We start from the raw sequence: 22677 nt of genomic DNA on the forward strand, positions 1-22677 counted from the left end.
AACTGCTTTTGTAATTGCTGAAGGCCATATGAAGTGGGAGATTTTGTTCCCGGGCTTTCGCCTGCAATTGGCATACTGTAACAATCATGTCAGATGTTCCTCTAGCTGAATGAAAGCCATACTGAGACTCAGGGAAGGAGATCTTCTGCCAGAGGTGAAAGCTGGTCACTTAAAATTCAGGTGAGTACCTTTCCTGTTGTAGAGGGGAGGGAGATTCCTCTATATTTTCTGTCAGCTTTGAAGAGTGTGACAAACAAGGCATCCCTGAGTTTAGCTGGAATCTTCTCCTCATCCCAGATCTTGACAAGAGGCTCATGAATATGATTTAAAAGTTCTGTGCCTTCTTTCTTGAGGATTTCTGCTGGAATTCCATCAGGCCTCGTGGCCTTGTTGGTCCTCGATCTCTTGCAAGCCATCTGCACTTCCTTTACACTAGGAAGCTTAGTCGTGTCCTTCATGGGTCATTGTGGGAGCTGGTTGATGACTTTAATATCAACAGTGGTGTTACAATTAAGTAGCTCCTGAAAGTGTTCCTTCCATTGAGAATTGATGGCATCATGGTCCTTTAGTAGCTTTTGTCCATCTTTGGAACAAAGGGGATTTATGCCACCTTAGTTTGTCCCAACACATTAGTTCCACATCTACAGGTTCCACCTTGTCTATACAGCTCCTTACATTCGAAAAGAACAAATTTGTCAATCATGATTTGTATTTCATAAAACCATCTTGACCAGATTTAGTTAACGATTGGGATGCTGTTCTTTTTTCTGCAGGTCTGATGTTTCTCTTTGACTCATGGCTGTACGGAGAAGATAAATCTCAGAGTTGTATATGGATGGGAAGAGATATAAACACTCATTGATAATACATGAACCTTTGAACTTTGGTTATGCTGTAATCATCTTGTCAGCAATAGATGTTAAACTCACCAACTCTAACAGTATCTTTAATTTATTTTCTGCTGTGTATTTCTCATTCAATGTGATCATAACTGGTGTTTGCAAGTCTCAACTCTTCTTTAGTGGCAGTGCCCCATGACTCTCAATTCCATGATCTTTCAAATATTTATCTTTCTTCACTTTAAATGATCTAGCCTCTCCCAACCTTGGGGACAGAATTCCAGAGTTTACCCTCAGAAGAAACTTTGATGCATCTCAGTGTTCAATAACCAGCCCCTTAATTTGTACCATGTTCATGCCCCTCTAATCAACTGAAAACATCCCAACCTCTACCCTGGCAAACCACTACACCCTCCCACACATAGGATTTTGTAACCTTTAAATAAGGTCACCCCTCATTCTCCTAAGCTGTAAGGTATTCAGACCAGAACTGTCTAGCCCAGAGGTTCCCAGCCTTTTTTTGAATGCCATGCATCAACACCATTAGCAAGGGGTCCATGACTTCTCATGATAGGACAGCTCTCTACTCCCAGGAATTAACATGTGTTTCCCCTTTGGACTGCTTCCAATGCTACTACATCTTTTCAAAGTACTTTTATTATCAAAATATAAATATGTCACTATATACAACCCTGAGATTCATTTTCTTGTAGGCATTCGCAATTAACAGGACAAACAACTAATGCACAAGACAACAAACTACAGATACAAGTAATAAATAGACAATAAATATAAAAACATGAGATGAAGAGACTTTGAAAATGAGTCCATAGGTTGTGGCAGTAGTTCAGTCACAGAATGCCCTTCTATTCCCATTTTATTTGCAACCTTTACATCTTGTTCCTTCCTTCTAGGTCATGAATATAAAGAGCAATTATGATCTAAGAACTAACCCCTGGTTACACCCTTCCGATCTGAAAAAAGATCTATATATTCCAACCCTCTTTGATGAGTCAGCCATTTTGCAATCTATGCTAAGATGTCATGCGGTCTGGGACAGTGGGCTAGGAAGTGTCATTGGGAACCCAGGAAACGGAAGAAACAGTGATGGAAGATTGACTAACCAATCCCTGATTTTATGTTTACATCCCATGAACTATCCACTGTAAACATCCCAGAATGTGTTAGGAATGAATCTTGTGGAATGGACAATTTGATGAAATACAAAAGCTCAAGTAAACAAACAACTATTGTAGCATGACACTAGCAGGACTTTGTAGTTAAGGAAACAAAGTCATATAGATAAGAAGTGGAATTACAGCTGTATAAACCTGCAATAACAAACGAGGTGTGTAAAGGAACACACAAAGAGGTATCTTTTGTTATGAGATCATCAGCAGCAGTGACTCTGGAGACTAACCACTGAAAAAGAAGTTCCTGAGTCAGGTACTCAAACACTCAAGATGGAACCCACACTCTGGTTCTTCAAGTGTGGGGATATCCAAAAATATCTAGGTCAAAGTAACTGAAGATGTTGTGAAACTGTAAAGATAGTAATTAATTAAACGAATGTAGCAAATCTTTGAATTGCTTTAACTATGACTAATAATTGTTAATGGTGTGTTATTGTATGCTCTACTGAATTAACAACAAAGTGGTGGCTATGTGGAAAGAGTTATAAAGCAGAAGTGATGGACGGGTACAATTGCAACATTTAATTGGATAGGAACAGTTTAGAGGGATATTGGCCAAATACAGGTGAATTGGCTCAGGTAGGCAACTCATAATTTTGAGCAGAAGGCCGTTTCTGTGCTGTAGCATACTTCATCCAAAGCTGCATTCTTGATGCACTTATCACTTCTTTTTGGAAAGCCAATACATCACATCTACAGCTTCCCATTTAGCAACTCCCCTTGTCTTATTAAGAAAGAACTTGAGCACATTTGAGATTTGCTATTCATGAAACCATGATGAAAAGGTTCTAGATTCAGCTTTCTTAAATGATTAGTTATTAAAAACAAGAGCACCATGCAAAAAATGCTGCAAGAACTCCACTGGTCAGGCAGCATCCATGGAGAGAATATTGATCTATCAATAGTTGGGATATTCATGTGAAAAGTTAATACCAATGCAAAATACATCACTGGACCAGCCACTTAGCAAAACAGGAGGAATTTGCCTGCATTTTGTACACAACTATTGGCTCACAGACATACCATTAAACTCCCCACCTCATTCCAGTGCAGGATCCATGGATATTAAAGTGATTTTTTTTTAAAAAAGACACAAGATATAGTTGTAACTAATTCTTTTCTGACTCAGTTTTTTTAAAAAGGACACTGGCAAGCTGAGATGATACTATCCCACCATGGTCCAAGGCTATCAGTTCTGAGAGCAGAAGTGCACTGTGATTGTAGTTTGATATAGAGTTGTTGGGTTGGTCCATGCTTTAATATAATCACAGCTGATCAAAATTCAGTCCTGCTCCTGTTTTCACCCCTAATTATGGCCCAAAAACAATATAACTGCTTCTTGAAACATGTGCACAAGCAACACAGACTTCCATTTTAAGGTTACACACCCAGCTCTACAAATAGCAGAATGAGCACACAAACCTTTATACATGTATCCATTTATTTCCTACTAGAGCTATCTACACAAGCTGTAGAATAGAAGCAAAAATTACAATCACAAAGCATAGCAGTGAACCCTTGAAATCCCAGGCAGTGGTGTTTCAGGCAAAGAGCAGCCATAAGGGACAATAATAATGAGCACAAGAAACACACTCACAGCCAGCAGTTCTCTTCCTCACTTTTCAGTGGGTCAATAAATGGTTTATCTATTGATTTAATCATCAGTTCTCCACAATAGATACATTCATCTGCCACAAGGTCATCAATATCTGACTTGATCTGGTCACGGGACTGCTGACCCCGGTCATTGGCTTCTCCTTCCTTGCAGCGTTGCCGGGATTTAGTCTGAGCAGCTGCAACCAGCTTTCTCTGCAGCTCCTCCAGTCTATTCTGTTTGAACTGAGAAAGGTGGGGCATGACTTCCTGCAGCAGACAGTCAGAATGGAACATGTGGCCACAAAGGAACAGATAGAAAGGACGGTTCAACAGTGGGAAGTCACATGATGCACACTTCTCCTGAGACTCCACCACCCCGTATTTGTTCCTCATTTCTTGGATGTCCTCGCGGATTCGCTTGGCACTTTCAGTTGCCTCCTCCATCTCCTGCTTGAGCTCATCAATATGCTTGTTGTACTCCTGCAGAGAACTGCAGATGGCTTCCTTGAAATGGTCAATGGTCACAAAGTTGGGAAAGAAGGGTAGAATATCTTCAATCTTTAACAGGTTGCAGCTGGACAGGCACACCATGGCCTTCTTCACATCCTTCTCCTCCTGAACCACATGCCGGGCAATCTTCAGCCACAGTTTCTTTCGGAGCTCTTCATCATCCTCTGGCATGTCCGCACATGATTTAGCAAGGTCCACATCCATCTGTGAAAAGATATCCAAAAGTCAACGTGGTGCAGGGATAACTACAACAACCAAGTGAGTCAATTCTTCAAACCACATTCTACATCATACCATCAGACCCCAATTTGTCCAATTTGTAGATGTGCACTTTCCAATCCATTTCTTGAACACACTACCATTAGTAGCACATTCCATCACTCCAGCCACTCACTTTTTAATTAGATCACTTCACTACTGATCTGGCTCTTCGTTTATCTACCTTAGTTCTGTGACGCTTGGTGACCTTTAACAAGGATCTTAATTTAGAAGTGTTCAGAATGGGTGAAACAGCAGCCTAGCGGTCAGCACAATTCCATTAAAAGCACCAGCAACCCAGGTTCAATTTCTGCCACAGACTGTAAGCTTTTGTACATTCTCCCTGTGACCATGTGGTTTCCTCAGGGTGTTCCAAGGACGTGCTGGTTCATAAGTTAGTCACACGGGTGACTCTAGGAATAATGATGCATAGTTCCCTGAAGGTGGGATCTCATGTGGATAGGGTGGTGAAGAAAGTTTTTGGTATGCTGGCCTTTATAAATCAGAGCATTGAGTATAGGAGTTGGGATGTAATGTTAAAATTGTACAAGGCATTGGTAAGGCCAAATTTGGAGTATTGTGTACAGTTCTGGTCACTGAATTATAGGAAAGATGTCAACAAAATAGAGAGAGTACTGAGAAGATTTACTAGAATGTTACCTGGGTTTCAGCACCTAAGTTACAGGGAAAGGTTGAACAAGTTTCGTCTTTATTCTTTGGAGCATAGAAGGTTGAGAGGGGACTTGATAGAGGTATTTAAAATTATGAGGGGGATAGATAGAGTTGACGTGGATAGGCTTTTTCCATTGAGAGTAGGGGAGATTCAAACAAGAGGACATGATTTGAGAGTTAGGGGGCAAAAGTTTAAGGGTACCACGAGGGGGAATTTCTTTACTGAGAGAGTGGTAGCTGTGTGGAACGAGCTTCCAGTAGAAGTGGTAGAGGCAGGTTTGGTATTGTCATTTAAAGTAAAATCGGATAGGTATATGGACAGGAAAGGAATGGAGGGTTATGGGCTGAGTGCGGGTCAGTTGGACTAGGTGAGAGTAAGCGTTCGGCACAGACTAGAAGGGCCGAGATGGCCTGTTTCCATGCTGTAATTGTTATATGGTTATAATCGTGCGGCTCAGGCCCGTCAGAAGGGCCAGTTACCATAGTCTCCAAATTTAAAAAAACATTTTCAACAAATGCCCTGTCTCAATATATTTTTGGAGAGAAGAGTTCCAGAGTTCCAGACTTCAACCAAGGGAGATAGAACTCCTGCCCTTCACCTCTTCCTTTCCACTGTCCAGGGATCCAAACACTGCTTCCAGCGGCATTTTTGCCATCTCTGCAATGGAGAAACCACATGCAGTGTGCAGAGGGTCCCTGTGCAATCCACCAGGGTAACCAGGGCTTCTAGACACTTCATACCAAAATAAAAAATGCCAGAAACACAGCAGTTTGGACACCATCTGTGGAAACAGCAAAGGAGATGAATATAGGAACAGGAGTGGGTCATAGATTCCCTCAGGTGTGCCCTGCCTTTCAATGGCTGATCCATGTTGACCTCAACTCCTCTTCCCCATAACTCCCACTTCCCTGATCATTCAAAAATTTATCTACCGCTGTTTTGATTACTTTCAATGATCTAGATATCTGGGACAGAGATGTTTTAAATGACCACCCCTTAACATTTTGTACTGATGTCCTCTTGTTCAAGACTCCCCAACAGGAATAAACATCTGTGTTTATAAGGATCTGTGCTGTCGTCAGCACTCACTGTCCTAAATTTTACCAATATAGATATCAATTCTTTAGCCACCTGTGACAGGAAAACTCCTCCCAGTAATTAATCTGGTGAATCTCCTTTGTACTGTCTGCAATGCCTTGGGTAAGGGACAGAAAAGTACACAGTACTGAGTGTGGCCTCACCAACACCTAATACAACTAAATAAAAGATTGCCATTTGTTGGACATACCTGCAAACTTTTTGTGAATCATGCGATAGAATACCTTGATGTCTCTTAACAATGTGCAGTCTCTCCATTTAGGTAATAGTCTGCCTTTAGATTCCTCTTATTGGCATGCATCACCTCACACTTCCCCATATTAAGCTCCATTTGACAGGTTTTTTGTCCCATCACTGAATCTATCTCCATCTTGTTGCACAGTCCCAGTATTTTAATTACCAGAGAATAGGCCTCCTACCTATTCTGTAAACTTGGATAGCTTGCATTCATTCCTCCTGTGGGTCAATGTAAACAGTGAATAACTGAGGCCCAAGCAACAGGACACTGCAGACTGCACTACTATGGACATATCTGATAGTGCTCCTTAGCAGTAAAGACCTGCTCTGCACTATGAGAATTCAAATTTAAATCTAAATTAAAAGTTACTTCAAAATGAAAATAAGCACATGCGCTGTGAATGCCACTTAAATGATCAAGGTGTGCTAGAGATGGACCCAGCCTAACTAAAATGCTGCTTCAGTTAAGTTAGGAATTCTCTCCCAGCTTTGATATTAGACACATAGTCAGAAACAGTTTCAGCTGTTATACTTTTAAGCCCCGGCTTCAGCATGCAGCTGGCAGTGCAACTGTTCAGATTCCAGTATTGTGCTGTGCCCAAGCATAAAGTAAGGTGCCAGTACCCCTCCTGGAGAGTACAAACGTTTCTAAACTTTCAGGGCACGCTAGCCTAAACATACATTAACGTTGGATTATCAGATGTGAGCAGTAGTTGCTGAAGAGGGTGAACAGTTTGAAGAACAGTACTGATCATTGGCAGTGTAACAGCAGTCTATCATTCATCTCACTGAATTCATATCGGCTCAATGTTAGTACTCACTCCACTCCCTGTGCTTCCCCCATTGCCCCACAGATCCTTACCAGCTACAATGCAGTCTGCCTTTACTTCTCCCCGGTGGCACACATTTCTTGCTGCATGATAAGAACTTCCTGCTGTCATTGTCAATACTTTCACCAATTACTTTCATTTTGTGTTCCCTACCCACAGCAAGTTTTATTCTCCCCCACCTGTGCCCTCAACACAGCTACAGGTCACTGGCACAAATGATTGTAGAACTGGTAGGTACCAGTTTTAAAACATTGCAGGGTCAGGTTTGCTTATGGTTTTAAGAATAAAGTTTGGAATACAATCTAAACTGATTATATCTGGACAAATGTCTTTGATAGACCATTTTCGTATTTAGAGATACAGCAATATAACAAACAGGTTCTTCTGGCCCAATGAGCCCTCACTGCCCAATCCATACACCTCTGGAATGTGGGAGGAAAACAATAGAGAGAAGATAGACATTCCTTACACGGCAGCAGGCACCACTACACCACTGTGCAGTCCTTTAAGCAAAATATTTGCATAAACTTATGTAATCCTTTCACTGAGACCAAAAGGAGCAACTGGGAACCACACAGTGACAATCATCAGTCATGTCCTGCTTGAGACAAGGCTGCTACTCCAGACAGTACCACTGAAGCCCTGTATACAAAAAAGGCTTTAAAGCAAGCCTCTGTCTCTGCTCAGGAAAGGGTGAATGATTCTATCAGACTGCTCTAAAGGGATGTTCTCCCAAGATGCATCATTAAATACAAACTTGGTCACTGATAAACCTCTAGAAATAATAAGACCATAAGATAGAGGAGCAGAAGTAGGCATTTGGCCCATTGAGTCCGCTTTGCCATTCAATCATAAGCTGATCCAATTCTTCCAGTGATCCCCACTCCCCTCTCCCTATACCCTTTGATGCCCTGGCTAATCAAGAATCCATCTATCTCAGCCTTAAATACATCCAATGACTTGGCCTCCACAGCTGCTCATGGCAACAAATTCCACAGATTTACCACCCTCTGATTAAAGTAACTTCTCCACATCTCAGTTCTAAATGGACATGCTTCAATCCTGAAGTCATGCCTTCTTGTTCTAGAATGCCCTACCAAGGGAAATAACTTTACCACATCTAATCTGTTCAGGTATTTTAACATTCTGAATGTTTCTCTGAGTTCCCCCTCATTCTCCTGATCTCCAGGGAATATGGCCCAAGAGCTGCCAGACATTCCTCATATGGTAACCCTTTCATTCCTGGAATCATTCTCGTGAATCTTCTCTGAACCCTCTCCAATGTCAGTATATCATTTCTAAAATAAGGAGCCCAAAACTGCACACAATACTCCAAGTGTGGTCTCATGAGTGCCTTATAGAGCCTCAACATCACATCCCTGCTCTTATATTCTATACCTCTAGAAATGAAGGCCAACACTTCATTCACCTTCTTCACAACTAACTCAACCTGGAGGTTAACCTTTAGGGTACCCTGCACAAGGGCTCCCAAGTCCCTTTGCATCTATGCATTTTGAAATCTCTGCCCATCTAAATTATAGTCTGCCCATTTATTTCTCCCAAAGTGCATGACCATACACTTTCCCACAATGTAGTTCATTTGCCATTTCTTTGGCCATTCCCCTAAACTATCCAAGTCTCTGTTTCCTCAACACTACCCGCTCCTCCACCTATCTTTGTATCATCAGCAAATTTAGCCACAAATCCATTAATACCATTGACATACATCATAAAAAGCAGCAGTCCCAACACCGATCCATGGAACTCCACTGGTAACCGGCAGCCAGCCAGAATAGGATCCCTTTATTCCCACTCCCTCTTTTCTGCTGACCAGTCAATGCTCCCACCCACGTTAGTAACTTCCCTGTAATTCCATGGGCTCTTATCTTGCTAAGTAGCCTCATGTGTGGCACCTTGTCAAAGGCCTTCTGAAAAACCAAGTACACAATATCTGCTGCATCTCCTTTATCTACCCTGCTTGGAATTTCCTCAAAGAATTGCAGAAGGTTTGTCAGGCAGGATTTTCCTTTCAGGAAACCATGTTGGCTTTGGCCATCTTGTCATGTGCCTCCAGGTACTCAGTAATCTCATCCCTAACAATCGATTCCAACAACTTCCCAACCATTGATGTCAGGCTAACAGGTCTATAGTTTCCTTTCTGCTGCCTCCCACCCTTCTTAAATAACGAAGTAACATTTGCAATTTTCCAGTACAATGCCAGAATCTATTTATTTCTTGAAAGATCATCATTAATACCTCCGCAATCTCTCCAGCTACTTCCTTCAGAACCCGAGGGTGCATTCTATCAGGTCCAGGAGATTTATCCATCCTCAGACCATTAAGCTTCCTGAGCACCTTTCTCAGTCGTAATTTTCACTGCACAAACTTCACTTCCCTGACACTCTTGAAAGTCTGGTATACTGCAGACGTCTTCCACTGTGAAGACTGATGCAAAATACACATTCAGTTCCTCTGCCTTCTCTGGAACTCTCATGCCAATTTCTCCAGCGTCATTTTGTATTGGTCTTATATTTACCCTCGACTCTCTTTTACCTTTATATACTTAAAAAAGCTTTCAGTATCATCCAATTTGCAATTTCACACCTGGCAGAAGATTCCTGCTGCAGCCAGAAAATTAAACCCCATCCATCCTGCCAGTCTCATAAATATTTGCCTATCTGTATGGTAAAGCACTCATAACCTGGGAAGGACCTTTATTTGCTGTAATACCCTTGTGACATGCAAAGGTACTACATGAATGCCATCCAGTGACTGAAGCAATGAGCAGCATACCTGGAGAGCATGGTCCACCGCCTCCTCATACAGTTCCATGGTCTTGTATATGTGCACACAGGCCTCTGTCTGTTTATTCTCTGCACAGAGACGTAGTGCATACTTGAGGTCATAGTGGATACAGTCTGCATTAGAGCCCGCCTGTTCCAGGTACCAAAGTAGGGCTTTGGGCTTGTACTTGGCATAGAGAGACAGCAGGTAGTTGTGAATGGCCTGGTCTGTCACTTCCAGTTGGTGTACACAAAATTCAAGGTAACGAATAGCTTCACAGACCTGCGCCGAGCTCCCAATCTGGCTGTAGTTAACTAAGGCTGGGATGAGGTTTTTGGGATCCAGCCTCTTCCTCATGTTGATCCAAGCATCTACCACCTGCTTGGGAATATGCTGCATGAGGACAGGAGAAAACTTGTAGAAGAGAGCAGGGTCCTGGCACTTGGACATGACCTCCAGAGCTGCACTGTAACCATCATGTTGGCAGTGGTGGGCCACCACCCGCTCGTAGTCCTGCATAATCACAGAGAAGAAGATCATGTCCTCCACATTGCCATGGCTGGCGAGGAGGTCATAGATAGTTGAGCGATTGTTTAAGAGACACTCCTTTATCTTGGAGCCACTCAGGAACTTGCGGAACTCCTCCCTGGTTGCCTCAAATTGGTTCTTCTTGTCTTTGTCTGTCTCAAGAGTGCCCAGCCAGTTTAGGTAGATTTCAGCAAGCCAAGTCACCAGTAGCGTCAGTTGTGTCTTGTCCTCCAATTTCAGGTTATTCAGCTTCTTCAGAAGGAACTCCTTCAGGGCCTCCTCTTGCTTGGCTTCAATAAACTTAAGAGCGATCTCCTCAAAATACTTCTGAGTCAGTGCATAGTACTTGGCACTTTCCACATACTTTTTGTTTCGAAAGCAGTAATCTGCTTCCTTAGCAAGAACAGTGTCCAGACACTCAGGCCGGTCTTTGCAATACTCCTTAGCCAGTTCAAACTTCCCCATGTTCATGTACATCTGCCAGACATCCCGCGATTCCTTCTGAATGTGATAACGGAACACTGCCTTCTCCGTGTATATCCATATCAGCCCAGCCACTGAATCTTTGACCATACGGAGGAGGTGGCCAAACTTGTCAGCGAACACATCCTCAAAGACAAGCTGCCCATTCAGTGTGCAAATGGCCTTCACTCTATCAGGAAGCAACAGTAGGAAGTGAAACTGGGTGAGGACGATGGACCGGGGGGGCTCAAGCTCAGGGGCGATGTCACCTGGGTACTCCCAGACCTGTACATCACTTAGAAGGGAATCAGGCCGGGTGAAGTCCAAGGTGCCATAGAGTACGCCATTGCCCATCATCCAGGCAAATGATCGAGGGCTAGACCGCAGCTTAGAGGTGTAGAAAGAGATCTCGCTATAGCCCAGGCTTGCTGGGAACTCCTGGAAGCTGGGCAAAGTGTTGGTATACTGACTGAACATGGGCTGAAACATGTGTGGATCAGGGCTCTCTGGAGCCTTGCCCACAAATTGATACAAACGCTTCCGTGTGGTGGCGATGACAAAGAGCCGGGCGTCAGCACTTCGCTCAATCTCCAGACAGCAGACTGGAGCAGGGGACCCATCCTCCTCCAGATTGTACACATTCTTGAAATGCTGGTCAGGACTCGAAATGAAGAGCCGCTCTTCTGACACAACAATCTCTGCTTCATACATCTGACCCTGGCTGGTTCCCACCAGGATAGGGCCTGTGCTGCTCTCATTGCCCAGATATTTGTTCCACCCAACGCTCTCAATCAAGTGTCCTTTCCAGCGAGAGAGGCTCTTCACTTTATGAGAATTTCTGTTGAGGTAGAGACACTCATTGGAGGTGAGGCTGATCAGGAGGTGAGACCCTGCGATAAGAGACAGCACGTTTCAGTGGGTTTATACAGCTTCCAATACTGTAATTTTATGTATTACACTGTACTGCTGCCAAGAAAAACTAATTTCATGGTGTGAGTGAAGATAAACCTGATTCTGAGACGGGTTTCTATTGTGGACTGAGAGTGGGAATGGAACAGGGAGAGGGGAATCATGATTGATAAAAGGAAAAAGGAGAGGGGAGGGAGGGGCACGCACTAGAGAGACCTAGTGTAATGATCAATAAACCAATTGTTTGCAATCAAATGGCCTTGCCTGGTGTCTCAAGGCTGGCTGTGGTCTGCACCCTTGCCAGTCCCCCATCCCTGGCACTCCTTCTCTACCATCTGTCCCACACCTCTCCTGCAGTGCTCCACCCTCACCATTCCCAATATCCTTTGCTCCCACCAGATTTACAAACTTGCACTGCTTCACATTGGCAAATACAGTACCATGCAAAAGTCTTAGGCACCCTAGCTACAGTACTGCACCTCGACTTGAAGTGTAGTAGAGAATGTGTACTTACTAGCTTTGGAAATACAAGTGTTGAGTATTCATGTTTCTGCAGTTTGAGAGGGAGAAGCTACCATCAGATATATCAGTATTACATGGAAAAAAAGGAACTAAAGAAGCAGAAGACGAGATGCACAAACTTGATTGAAAGGGTACATTACGTGGGAAGACAGTGGAACAGCAAGGCCTGAGTTTTGGGGAGCAAATCAGAAGGCACAGGATAAGATTTATCCCAAAAAAGTTGCATTCTAAAGGGAGGATGAGGCAAGGGAAGTCACAAACAGCATAAAAACAAAAGAGGGCATAAAATATTAATGGGAAGCCAGAGAATTGGGAAGCTTTTAAAACCAACAGAAGGCAACCAAAAATAAATAGGAAAAGATGAAATATAAAGGTAAGATAGCTAATAGTATAAAAGAGGATACCAAAGTTGTTGCAGATATATAAAGAGTAAAAGAGAGGAGAGAGTGGATATTGAGCCGCTTGAAAATTATGTTGGAGAGGTAGTAATAGGGGACAAAGAAATAGCATCTGAGCTCAATAAGTATTTTATGTCAGTCTTCTCTGTGGAACACACCAGCAATATGCCAGAAATCCTAGAGTGTCAGCAGGCAGAAGTGAGTATAGCCACAATCACTAGAGAGAAGGTACTTGGGAAGCTGAAAGGTCTGAAGGTAGATACTTCACTTGGAGGCAAAAGACAGGAAATTACAGGCCACCATGTTGGAGTACAATATTAAGAATGAGGTTTCAGGGTTCTTGGAGGCACATAAAATAGGCAAAAATCTGCATTGTTTCCTGAAGAGGAACTCTTACCTGACAAATCTGTTTGAAATCTTGAGGAAATAATAGGCAGAATAGACAAAGGAGAGTCAGTGGATGTTGCTTAATTAGATTTTCAGAAGGCCTTTGACAAGGTGCCATATAAGGCTGCTTAACAAGACAAGAGCCCATGGTATTAGAGGAAAGGTACTAGTATTGATAGAAGTTTGGCTGCCTGGCAGGAGGCAAATAAAAGGGAGCCTTTTCTGATGGTAACTAGTGGTGTTCCACAGGGGTCCGTGTTGGGACCGCTTCTTTTCAGGTTATATGTCAATAATTTGCATCATGGAATTGATGGCTTTGTGGCCTAGTTTGTAGATGATACAACGAGGGGTGGGGAGGGGGAGGTAGTGTGAGGGAAAGAGTCTGCAGAAGGACTTAGACAAATTAGGAGAATGAGCAAAGAAGTGGCAGGTGGAATACAGTGTAGGGATATGTGTGGTCATGCACTTTGGTAGAAGGAATAAAGGTGTAGACTATCTTATAAATGGGGAGAAAATTCAGAAATCAGAGGTGCAAAGGGAATTGAAATCCTTGTGCAAGATTCTCTAGAGGTTAACCTGAAGGATGAATTGATGGCAAGGAAGGCAATTGCAATGTTAGCATTCATTTCAAGAAGACAAGAATATAAAAGCAAGGATGTAATGTTGGGACTTTAAGTCTTTGGTCAGATTGCTTTGAGAGCAGTTTTGAGCCCCTTATCTAAGAAAACATGTGCTAGCATTGCAGACAATCCAAAGGTTCATCAGAATGATCCCAAGAAGAAATAGTTAATGTATGAGGAGTGTTTGATGGCTCTGGGCCTGAACTCACTGGAGTCAGTAAGAATGAGGGAGGGATCTCATTGAAACTATCAAATATTGAAAGGCTTAAATAGAGGGGACGTGAAGAGGATGTTCCCGAAAATGGTGGATTCTCGGACCAGACAGCAGTCACAAAATAGGATGTCCCTTTAGGACAGAGATGAGGAGGAATTTCTTCAGCCAGAAGGTGGCGAATCTGTGAAATTACTGGTCCCAGACTGATGCAGAGGTGAAGTCACTAGGTATATTTGAAGCAGACGTTGATGGGCTCTTGATTAATAAGGGCATCAAAGGTTACAAAGAGAAGGTAGGAGAATGGTGTTTAAGAGATTTTTAAAAATAAGCTGTAATGGAATGGCAGAGCAAATGTGATGGCCTATTTCCTCTCTTTCATCTTATTCCAGTCTACTTAAGATGATTAGTGTCCAGTTTTCATAGAGGAAACATAAAATTAACTATATTATCTGCCCTTGGGAACTATTAAGTGATCTGCTTTGCACAAGCCAAGGCATATCCTTGTTCTATTGCAATATCCTGTAGATGGAAATTTTAGCTCTCACTGGGTCACTGAGACATGGGCCAAGGTGGCAGATTCAGGAGCTCATGGTGAGAAACACCTTCAACAGGGTGAGTGACCTGTGCTGCTAAATTCTCAGTGTGGCTAATACAAACATCAGTCAGATTCTTAAGGCTCCAAACAGCTAAGCCATGATTATAGCAGTAACTTACATTAAAGAACCTTAAAAACAGCAAAACATCTTAATACAGGAGAGGAGAGGAGGAGGGAGAGGTTGATGCTCCATGCTGTGGTGAAGGGAATGAGATTACATGTCTTGTAGGGACAGCTGAAGTGACCTATTCAGTTAGGAAGACTGAACACTGAATGAGAAGCTGACAACCAAGCTCCTATAGCAGGAGCAGAAACAGGCAACGGCAAGGCACCAAAACCACAAGCCTCATACCCGAGGGATCCAGGAACAGTTTGTGGATCCGAGCATCATCCTTGCGCCCCACTTCAACCTGGTTTGGCTGGTCTGGTTTTCCAAGATCAATCCTGGAGAGGGCAGAGAGGGAAAAAAAAGAGTCATATTAAAATAAGTCTTAATTGAAACCCCAAACTAGATTTATTAAGAATAGATATTCATATTTTAATATTCAGAAATTACTAAATATCATTCATTCCTCTCCATCTAAAGACTTTGAATGTGTTGTTTCTCTTGATGTAGAGAGAATCTTTGATAGGGTTAGAATGGCACTATTTATTTTGGGTTTTCAAAAGATTTAATTTTGGTCCATGCTTTATTTCTTGGATTAAATTGATTTATCAAGCCCTTTTGGTGGCAGTTATAACTAATAATCAAAAATCTTCTTATTTTAGGTTATATAAAGCTACCCGGTAGGGTTGCCCTCTCAGTTCACTGCTATTTAATTTAGCTTTAGAACTTCTCACTATTGCTCTTCGGGACTCCAACGAAGTTCAAGTTATTAAGAGAGGAGATAAAGTGCATAAAGTTTCATTGTATGCAGACTTGTTAGTTTATATTTCAGATCCTAAGAAATCGATTCCTGCTTTGTTATCTATTTTCTGAATTTAGTAGTTTTTCTGGATATAAATTAAATTTACTTAAAAGTGAGTTATTTCCTATTAACAATTATTTTGATCAATATGATTAATTTCCTTTTAGTATTGCTAAAAATAACTTATCTCGGTATTAAAATTACCAAAAATTTTAATGACCTGTATAAATACAACTTTCTTCCATTAATTAAGTACATTTCTAAATGGTCTCCTATGACATTATCTTTAATTGGCCGTATTAATGCTATTAAAATGATAGCATTACCGAAGTTTCTATATGTATTCCAAGCAATCCCCTCCTTTGGTCCTAAACTGTTCTTGATAGAATAGACTCTAAAATTTTATCTTTTATTTGGAATAATAAAAATCCTAGATTGAGTAAACTTTTATTGCAGAAATTTAAAAAAGTATGGTGGTATGGCTTTGCCAAACTTTAGATTTTACTACTGGGCAATTAACATTCGTTATATCACTTTCTGGATCCATTTTTCAGATATACGTGATTGTCCCTTATGGGTGGATTTGGAGAAAAACCTCGGTGAAGGGGTATTCTTTGGCCTCTTTATTGGGAGCTCCTCTTCCTTTTTTGCTTTCTAAGATCGGTAATCGAGATTTTAATCCTATTATTAAACATACATTAAGAATTTGATTTCAATTTCGTAGATCCTTTGATTTTAACAACTTTGATCTTTCTAGTAAAATCCAACTTATTTTTTTTAAACCTTCAATTTTTGATCAGATCTTTTCAATTTGGAAAACCAAAGGAATAATAACTTTTTTAGATTTGATCTTGGCTAATTGTCTAATGTCTTTCACTCAGTTAGTGGATAAATATGACCTATCTAATGTACACTTTTTTGGATATTTACCAATTAGGAATTTTCTACGTAATTTACTGCCAGATTTTCCTTTGGCTTATTCTTCCAATATTATTGATACTCTTTTTCAGGTCAAACCATTTCAAAAAGGACTGATAGCTATAATTTATAAATGGTTATTGAACTTGTATATGTTATCTAATGATAAAACTAAAGCTGCGTGGGAACTGGAGTTTCGAAAGTCACTTTCATATAATCAATGGGATAGAATTTTTCATTTGGTAAATATCTCTTCTATTTGTGCCCATCACTCCTTGATACAGTTCAAGGTAGTGCATCAGGCACATAGGTCAAAGGACAAATTAGCCCGTATTTTTTCTAATATTAATCCTATTTGTGATAGATGTAATATTGAGGTGGCTACTTTAACACTTATGTTCTGGTCTTGTATCAAGTTTGATAATTTTTGGAAAGAAGTCTTCAAAAGGTTCTGAATTTGGATCTACAACCCAATTTACTTACAGCAATTTTTGGGATAATTCCTTCCGAAGCAGGAGATGTTCCTGCTTCCGCTCAATGGATGATAGCTTTTACAACTGTATTGGCTAGGACAGCCATTTGCTTAAATGGAAGGATTCTAATCTACCTACTGTTATTCATTATGTCCTGTTTAAAGTTTAGAGAAAATAAGAAGTCAGACATTTGATGCATCCTCTAAGTTTGAGGAAACTTGGCAACCTTTTAGTCAATATTTTCCTATCTCTGACCTACGGCCCTTCCAGTTACCTTTTTGAAGTTTTGGATTTGATTTTAAAGTTTTTCCTCTTTTTTTTTGGCTTTCACTGTCAGTTTGAGCTGCCCAGTTCATTTTTTTTTGTGTTTTTTTTATGTTTTGGGATTTTTTTCTGTTTTTATCTTTTTTTTCTTTTTATGGCTAAGAGGAGAATCAATTACCTTTCTCTTTATTATATACTATTAGATTAATACTTTGTTTGACCGTGATAATGTTTATTTTTGTTTATTTTTCCTTTTATTCAAACTGTTATTGATATAGTTACTTGTGATAATTCTCCTTGTGTGTATATGTACTTTTTCATTTAATAAAAAGATTGATAAAGAAAGAAAAGAAAGCCCACACGCATCATTCCCAAATTGAGCAGACTGTTTAGATTCAAACACATCAATAGATCTGTAGTCACATACAGGGCTAGGATGGCAGAGTTCCTCTTGCAAAGGACATTGGTAAGGCACAAACAGGAAAAAAGTTTGCAGATGCCTTAAATTCAAAGCAACAGATGCAAAATGCTGGAGGAACTCAGCAGGTCAGGCAGCCTCTACGAGAAAGAGTAAACAGTCGATATTTCAGGTTGAGACCCTTCGTCAGGAGAGGCAGGTAAGGCAGACAGATTTTTTATGATAATCCAGCACTTTCATAATCAGTTAATAAAATAAAACAGATTTAAATTCCATTTTCCATATTAAATTTAGATTTCCAGCCACCATGGAGAGATTCTACATCTAGATCAGAGACTGTGGACAAGTCCTGTAATTAAATTGCTCCTGTCCTATCCATGGAGTGAGCCTAACCTGAGCAGTGTGTCCTTGCCCATACTCATGCAGAGCTGATTGTTGCACACCACTAGGTGGGTGATTGCACTAGGAGGAGTGAAATCAATTCTCTGCTTGGAAAAGATGGGCTTTTCCTCTTCCAGTCGGGCGCTGACATAGCCTGCAACAACAACCAGAGATCAATGTTAGACTATTGGATGCCAGGGCCCACTCGACCATCACCCACCAAGGACAGGAGCAGAAGGCATGGCTCTTGCTTATCCGATCCATGTCTGTCTCATCCCTGACCCTGTCACCCATTACTGAATCAGAGGAAATATAACATGCAACAACACACACAAAATGCTGGTAGAACACAGCAGGCTAGGCAGCACCTATAAGGAGAAGCGTTGACAACGTTTCATCAGAACTAACCAAAAGGAAAGATAGTAAGAGATTTGAAAGTAGTGGGGGAAGGGGGAAATGCGAAATGATAGGAGTAGACTGGAGGGGGTGGGATGAAGCTAACAGCTGGAAAGGTGATTGGCGAAAGTGATACAGAGCTGGAGAAGGGAAAGGATCATGGGACGGGAGGCCTAAGGAGAAAGAAGGGGGGGGGAGCACCAGAGTCAGATGGAGAACAGGCAAACAACTAAATAGGTCAGGGATGGGGTAAGAAGGGGAGGAGAGGCATTAACAGAAGTTAGAGAAGTCAATGTTCATGCCATCAGGTTGGAGGCTACCCAGCTGGTATATAAGGTATTGTTCCTCCAACCTGAGTTTGGATTCATTTTGACAATAGAGGAGGCCATGGATAGACATATCAGAATGGGAATGGGACGTGGAATTAAAATGTGTGGCCACTGGGAGGTCCTGCTTTTTCTGGCGGACCGAACGTAGCACCTACGTTTTGTACCATTTTGTACATTTGTTTTGTACCATTGTTAGTCAACGTACATGCTCACAGGCCAATCTCATCTCCCAACACCATCCATAATTCTTCAAATCCATACCCAAGTAGATTTTAAATACCAGGGTTTCAGTATCCATTCCCCCACCCCCCCACTTTGTGGATGGAAATATTTTTTTCTTCTCTTTAATCCTTCTACAATTCCCCTTAAACCCACGTCCTGATTCCCCCCGAGGGAAACAAAACTTTTCTATTAGCTCCCCTCCAGCACCTATCATTTTAGATACCTCAATTAAGTATTCTCTCTGCCTCCACTGTTCCAAAGAAAACTCCAGCCTACCTAATTTTTCATTATGCTACAATTTCAAATTTCTGCTAATATCTCCAGAAATCTCTGTGAACCCCTCCACTTTTATCTTTTCTGTTAATGTGCTGACAAGATCTGTTTACAGTCCCCACCTGCGGTCTAACTTGTATTCAGCGTCAAATCTGAGAGGAAACTAGTACAACCCCCCCGTGTAGTCATTTTATTAAACTGCCCTGATAAAGTTTCTCACTGACTCTATTTTCAATATCCACCTGTTTATCCGCCATTCATTACTATGGTTGGAACTCCACAAAATGTATCATCTCAAACTTCCCAGATTACAATCTCACAAGCAAAAAAAAAACAAACAACTGGAGGAACTCAGCATGTAAAGCAGAATATTTTTTTAAATAATATTCATTCAACTATTATGGGCTGTGCAGAATGAATCAGTGGCTAATTGCCCATCACTAATTACCTTTCAGATGTGGCTGTATTCACAATGGTGTTAGGGAGGGATTTCCAGGATTTTAACTCAGCGAAGGAATGGCAAAATACAATGGATTCCAGTTAATTGGGTCAACAGTTATTTGGGGAAGCCACTGGTTTGAGCCAACTCTTAAAAGACAAAAACTAATCGAGAAAAAAGCTGGATTCCCTTCGTTTATTTGAAAGATTGTGCCACTTATTTGGGACAGGAGACTGTTGCCAAAAAGTTTCGAACTGACAGTAGTCATTTTAAATTTTGTAGCCATTAAGACACTACACCATGCTTAGAGCAAATAGTTTTTAAATTAACATCAGTTACATGTATTTGTTTTCAAAAAGCATTGATGTTTTTCACTGGCAGTTGGTGAGACAATTCAAAACTGTTTTGCTCATGCCAGAAACGGCCAGGGGTGAAAATTAAACTATTTCATTACTTCAACAAGCTAGGAACTATGAAGAATTTAGAAGTATCGACAATCTCCTTGAACATTACAATGAAGTTGCAGATTTGGAGGATGCAATCATCAAACATTGTATCGAAGCAGTCCATTATCTTCATTATGAGTCAATCAAAAGAACAGCAACACACACTGGATGAATTCTTCCATCGATAACTATTAGGAGCAGTTTTACAGTACTGTAGTAGTATTGATGGTGTTCTAATTTGTTCTGTATTTCATTTTAAAAGGCAGTTGGTCTTGTTTATATTTTTAACTATTTCCATGATTAGGACCAGCTCCTTAATTGGGACAAAATGCACTAGTCTCCATGTGTTCAAATTAACCAGAATCAACTGCATTTTCAAGCTCTGTCCTCCACAGATGCCGAGTCCCCCAACAGCTTGTCTTTTTGCTCCTGGTCGTAGCATCCTGAATCACATTCTCCCATTTTTTGCCCAGCTGATAAGATCATCAACAAATATCCCCGTTGGTCACAGCTCTGCCCTTCACTATCAACCGCACACGGGCAATTGGAGCAACGGAAAACTCCTTTACCGTGATGCCTACAGTCAGGTGCCCATGACCGCGTTCTCCCCATTTCCCCCACCTCCTCCTGTCCCCCACCCCGCTCCGCGCCTGTGACCACTGCAATACCGGACTGTCCAATTCCTGTGCTTCCCAGCCGGTGCTGTTGACACGGAAACCCAGAAGGCCGAAAGCAGGCCCGGGCCTGTGAATCCTCGTACTCATCCAGGATGGAACTCATATCGGCTGACAAACAGCACCGGAAACAGGCAGCAAGCCGACCCTGACAGATGGCATGGCCAATTGCAGATCACGCTATTGGCAGGACGATTCCGCCTACCTGCCAAGTTAGCCTATCACCGAAAGATTCTGTCCTCTCGCTTTCAATAACATCCAATCACAACGTGGACTCTGCACAGTATGACTACCAATCAGAATTGGGACAAGTGAGCCCGCACTGCCAGCCAATCATATCGAAGAAGAGCGGGGCAGGACGAGGCGAGAATTGACAGCTTGTTGTGCGTGGGGACGAGGCAACAGGGAAGGCAAGAGCAACATGGATTTTCATTAATGGATTAGATACTGAGCATCACATTGTAGAAAATCGTGAATTTCAGTAGAGATTTTTCTGAAGCACACTTCTTCAAGCTGCAATAAATTCAGAGGGTTGTCTAGTGCAATGAGGGTATGCTGGGGGAGTCCATCAGACTTTGCAAATGTTGAGTTCAAGACTCGTCCTTTTGAATGCTTCAGTGAATGAGTTGACGGTATCTTGAAGCCTAAACTCGAGCTATATACAAATGTGAGCATCACCTGCTTCTATGTGAGCTTCTGATTAATGAGGTTTGTATGAGACTGGTTCTACAGTCATGATAGGTTGTACAGTTTCCCATTCTGTAATCACCATAGAGTGAACAGTTTCCCATTCTGCAATCACCATAGGGTTCACAGTTTCCTGTATAGGGTATATAGTTTCCTATTGATCATGGTAACATAAAGATGATTTGCCACATGAGGGATATGAATGCTGGACCAGTAGGCTGTCTAGACTATTCAAACTTATCACTGTTAATGCTCAAACACATCTTTTAATTCACCTTACATAGCCAGCCAAATAAATATAAATTTTCTGTAATATCCCTGCATATTTGCTCTTCTGATTCCTGTTACCTATAGTACTGTGGCGACCACTTTCCAGTGCACTCGAACCGGCTCACAAAATGGCGCGCGCCGGCAGGGAGGCTGACCCCAAAAAAGGTGCCAGGCCTTCCTCACCAGCAAGAGGAAAAGCCGCACACGGGAAGGGACTGTAAATATGCACCCCCTATAGCATTCCCGCCCGGAGAGGGCGGAAATGGGAAGGCTTAAAAGTGAGGCCGCAAAGTTTGAATAAATCTCTTTTGAAACTGCAACTCACCAACTGTGTGTCATTATTCCAGTGCTGTGTGTAGCACACCGCTACAATTGGTGACCCCAACGGCCCAAACGATATTTGGACCGAAGATGAACGACGCTGTATCTGTTCATGCAGTTTTGTTAAAACTGCCAAGCTTCTGGATGCTGTGACCTCACCTATGGTTCCAACAAGCAGAAGCCCAATTCCACATTCGGCAGATAACCACAGATGACACACGTTACTACTACGTGGTGAGATCCCTCAACCAGGAAACAGCGGCCCAGGTTGAGGAGTTCATACAGTCGCCCCCAGAGGATGGCAAATACACAGAATTCAAAGCCTTGCTCATAAGGACTTTCGGACTCTCACAGCGTGAGCGGGCTGCCGGCTTACTGCACCTGGATGGTTTGGGAGACAGGCCGCCGTCGGCATTGATGAACGAGATGCTGTCCCTGGTCAGAGGACACAAGCCCTGCCTCATGTTTGAGCAAGCATTCCTGGAGCGGCTGCCCGAGGGCATACACCTGCTGCTGTCCGATGCAGATTTCAGCGACCCCCGGAAGGTGGCGGCCCAGGCAGAGTGCTGTGGAAAGCCAAGAAGGAGAGTGGGGCGTCCGTCGCA

At 42.0% G+C, this 22677-nt stretch overlaps 1 protein-coding gene across 1 annotated transcript; it reads right to left on the reverse strand.

Moving 5' to 3' along the window:
- Window positions 1-1478: 1478 nt before the first annotated feature.
- On the reverse strand, window positions 1479-20943 carry vps18 (VPS18 core subunit of CORVET and HOPS complexes). The gene is made up of 5 exons (XM_059951548.1): window positions 20789-20943; window positions 18028-18169; window positions 15006-15097; window positions 10028-11898; window positions 1479-4342 (listed from the first exon to the last, which is right to left on the reverse strand). The coding sequence occupies exons 1-5, from the start codon at window positions 20898-20900 to the stop codon at window positions 3626-3628; spliced, it is 2934 nt and encodes a 977-aa protein (XP_059807531.1). The 5' UTR covers window positions 20901-20943; the 3' UTR covers window positions 1479-3625.
- Window positions 20944-22677: the final 1734 nt, after the last annotated feature.

Source organism: Hypanus sabinus, chromosome 2 (assembly GCF_030144855.1).
Source record: "Hypanus sabinus isolate sHypSab1 chromosome 2, sHypSab1.hap1, whole genome shotgun sequence".
Lineage (NCBI taxonomy): Eukaryota > Metazoa > Chordata > Chondrichthyes > Myliobatiformes > Dasyatidae > Hypanus > Hypanus sabinus.